The sequence below is a fragment of the Tenrec ecaudatus genome, chromosome 2 (assembly GCF_050624435.1).
Source record: "Tenrec ecaudatus isolate mTenEca1 chromosome 2, mTenEca1.hap1, whole genome shotgun sequence".
Lineage (NCBI taxonomy): Eukaryota > Metazoa > Chordata > Mammalia > Afrosoricida > Tenrecidae > Tenrec > Tenrec ecaudatus.
Window position 1 is genome coordinate 198,298,068 of NC_134531.1, and position 3,719 is coordinate 198,301,786.

Consider the following 3,719-nt stretch of genomic DNA (forward strand, 5'->3'; position numbering starts at 1 on the left):
TTTCACAAAGTGCAGCAGAGGTTTGACAGCACGCATGCTTTGCCCTTGCGCTTCCTCTACCCAGCCTATAGTCATCCAGAAAATATGACCTTCAAGTTCTACTTCAGTGTCAGTGACTGCAAGAATCACCATTATATTTTGAGTGTTCACAGAGACTAATTTAGCAGGTGTGTTTTGCAGTGTAAAGAGCTGTTTGTAGCTTTTATATGGAACCCAGCTTCCCTCTGTCAACCGGGGTTAGATGTGACAGATTACACTTTTGCTTGTGCAATGTGCGTAGATTTTGTGGATATTCATGAGAAACTCACTTCCAGCATTGCCTACTCTATCAAAATACCAGAATTTAGGACTTTTAGTAAGTTGACTATAAGCTGGATTTATACAGAAAACATGCTTGAAGCATCTGCAAACTTTTCCTGAAACACCTCATCTTCCTTCTTTGAATGTCTTCCCACTGAGAGAATTTGATATTTCCTTCCTGTTGGTAAGTGCTTTCAAAATCACTATTTCAGAAACTGTAAAGGTGTAAAGGTTTAATACCAGCACGAGAAAATGTGGAAGATGCTAATATTGTATCATTTCAGAAAAGGCAGTTGTATTTCCAATCTATTGCTGTCTCTTATTTGCTTTGTAGTTCCTTTAACTTTTTCTTTAAATCATATTTATGTGACCTATTTTCTCCATGTCACAGATTTTGACCTCCTTGAGGTTAGTCAATTCTTCTTTGATTCTCTTTGCTTATCATTGATTTCTGTTAAGATTCTAACACAGAGACATATTATAAGAAGCAAAATAGAGCAGGAAAGCAGTGTTGGGAATCAAAAGCATCTCAGGGTGCTCCCATTTTTCCTGCTCTGTGCTTAGTTTCCATGAAAGATTATTCTTAAGAAGCAGTAAAGCTGAAGATATTTGTTACAAAAAAAAAAAACAACTAGAGTCTGGTTGCTAAATGATACGGACACTCTAAATGCAGGTTCTTCATTGTTCCCTGAGACTTAGCAAAAATGATAGCAAATGATGAAAAAATGAAAATCCCTTTCACTTTAGGGAATCGTATATTTGTCTGTAACAAGATAGAATTCTTTACACTCTGCTTTACCAGATGTATAAAAATAAGAAAAATAAACAATTCATCTGTACAACACAAATGATCAGATTGACAATTTAAAAAATATGACCATGATGCAGAAATTGGAAAATTGAAGGAATGTGTCTAAGATACATTTGCCCTAAATAATAAGAGTTAACACAGATATGCTGCACAAAAGTATGCCTATATCTTGGTAGTCCCTGAATTAGAAATTTATTTATTTGTTCACCAATACCAGGTAATGTTCTAAGTATTGTTACTATTTAACCTAGTATAACCTCACCATAGGGCGAAACCATTTTTCAATCGGATCCTTGATGGTGTATCGGTTATGCACTGTGCTGGGATCCACAAAATTGACCGTTTGAAACCACGCACTGCTGGGGGGGAGACAGAGCTTTCTCTCCTGTCAATAGGGCGAGTCTCCGAAACTCACAGAGGCACTTCTACCCTATATGATAGGGTCACCGTGAGCCGGCATTTATGTGATGGCAGTGAGTTTTGTTTTGAGGTGGACTAACTAATGAAGGGTTTCGTAACTTACAATGAAGATAGAGGAGGTGCTGGACCCAAAGCCAGAGTCTGGTTGCAGGATCTGTGTCCCTCATCCTGTGCTCTGTGAATTCTCTGAAGGGTGACACATGCCATGGCGATTCTATAATTCCAGTTGAGTCCTAAAGCAGGAAGGATAATTCATACTTCCATAACACAATTTAATAAAGAACTTAGAGTTTTTCTTTGTGCTTTTCTCACCGTTTCTTCCTCTTTGTGTTCCATAGGACAATGATATTTCAAGTTTCCACTAAATAATGAGAGAGGCACCTTCATCTGGAAACTTCATTGCCTTAATCTGTGGTGACTTGAGCATAGGTTATCAATTATTTCAACCCACAGTGGTCTTTCATAGGATTCTTTTTGTCAATCCCCGGGCTGCTGAAAGGTACTCACTGTTTTCATTGTTTATCTCGAGTGAGGTATTAACAGAGGTTCTGACTATTAGATCATGTTGGATTCCACTACCTCTTAAGCCACAGGTATGAATTCACTAATGTTTTCTTGTAAATTTGTGAATTTTAAGTAATTTATAACCGCTAAATCAGCACAGACATTCTACAATTAGAGTAAGTCTCTTTTGTTAGCAAGAAGATGCACACATAAACCCACACCCCCCCCCCGAACACACACTTCAGAGGACCACATCCTCACTGAGATCTGTGTTTCTTTACTGTCACAGGTAAAGCTCATGGACAACACCACATGGCTGGCTAACTACACTGGAGGATCCAATTTCATCCTGTTGGGGCTCTTCACTCAATCAAATCACCCTGATCTGCTCTCTGTGGTCATTTTTGTGATTTTCCTAATGGCCTTGTCTGGAAATGCCCTCCTGATCTTCTTGATACACTCCAATGCCCACCTCCAAACGCCTATGTACTTTTTCATAAGTCAGTTGTCCCTCATGGACGTGATGTACATTTCTGTCACTGTGCCCAAGATGCTTATAGACCAGGTCGTAGGTGTCAAAAAGATCTCGATTGCTGAATGTGGCATACAGATGTTTCTATACTTGACATTAGTAGGATCAGAGTTTTTTCTTCTAGCGGCCATGGCCTATGACAGATACATGGCTATCTGCCATCCCCTCCGCTACCCAGTTCTTATGAACCGCAGGATATGTCTCCTTCTGGCAGCCGGTTGCTGGTTCTTGGGCTCAGTGGATGGCTTCATGCTCACTCCCATCACCATGACCTTTCCCTTTTGCAGATCCAGGGAGATCCAGCACTTCTTCTGTGAGGTCCCTGCCATAATGAAGCTCTCCTGCTCAGACACCTCACTTATTGAGACACTGATGTATCTGTGCTGTGTGCTCATGCTCCTGATCCCTGTGACAGTCATTTCAAGCTCTTATTCTTTCATCCTCATCACCATCCACAGGATGAAGTCTGCAGAGGGCCGGAAGAAGGCCTTCACCACCTGTTCCTCCCACATGACTGTGGTCACCCTATTCTATGGGGCTGCAATCTACACCTACATGATCCCCAGCTCCTACCACACACCAGAGAAGGACATGGTGGTGTCTTTCTTTTACACCATCCTCACTCCTGTACTAAACCCTTTAATCTATAGTCTTAGGAATAAAGATGTCACAGGGGCGCTGAAGAAAATGTTGCATGTGGGACCTGTTATTCAAGGAACTACAAACTAGCAGATCTTAGTAGTAAGTATCTTTTCCTTATACGTATATATAAGAATTATAAAATTTCAGTACTAAATGTCAACATTATTCATGATATTTCCTTGAGTTAATGTTAATATACTTCCAAGTAAGAAGTGAATGGAGGGAAATGGTTAAGCAAAATGGAAAATATTAACAAAAGCTGAATTTCGATAAGATTTTTATGGACAGTATGTTATTTACACTTTTCTTTTTCATATTGCTCATCTGTAAATTTGAAATTAATTCCAAATAAACAGTTAATATTATTCTTTCTCCCCCAGCAGTCTTTCTGGAGTTTTTATTCTCTTGTGGTAGTATGACAAACTACTTCATGACTGTGTCCACTTGAACATGACTCTCTTATGCAGCATATAGTCCCTTCTGAAAATACTGAAGATAACAGCACAATTT

The 3,719-nt window shown here is 39.5% G+C and overlaps 1 protein-coding gene across 1 annotated transcript; it reads left to right on the top strand.

Moving 5' to 3' along the window:
• Positions 1-2,333: 2,333 nt before the first annotated feature.
• Positions 2,334-3,296, top strand: LOC142440330 (olfactory receptor 2T29-like). Its single transcript, XM_075542796.1, has one exon. It carries the CDS (start codon positions 2,334-2,336, stop codon positions 3,294-3,296), a length of 963 nt encoding a protein of 320 aa, XP_075398911.1.
• Positions 3,297-3,719: the final 423 nt, after the last annotated feature.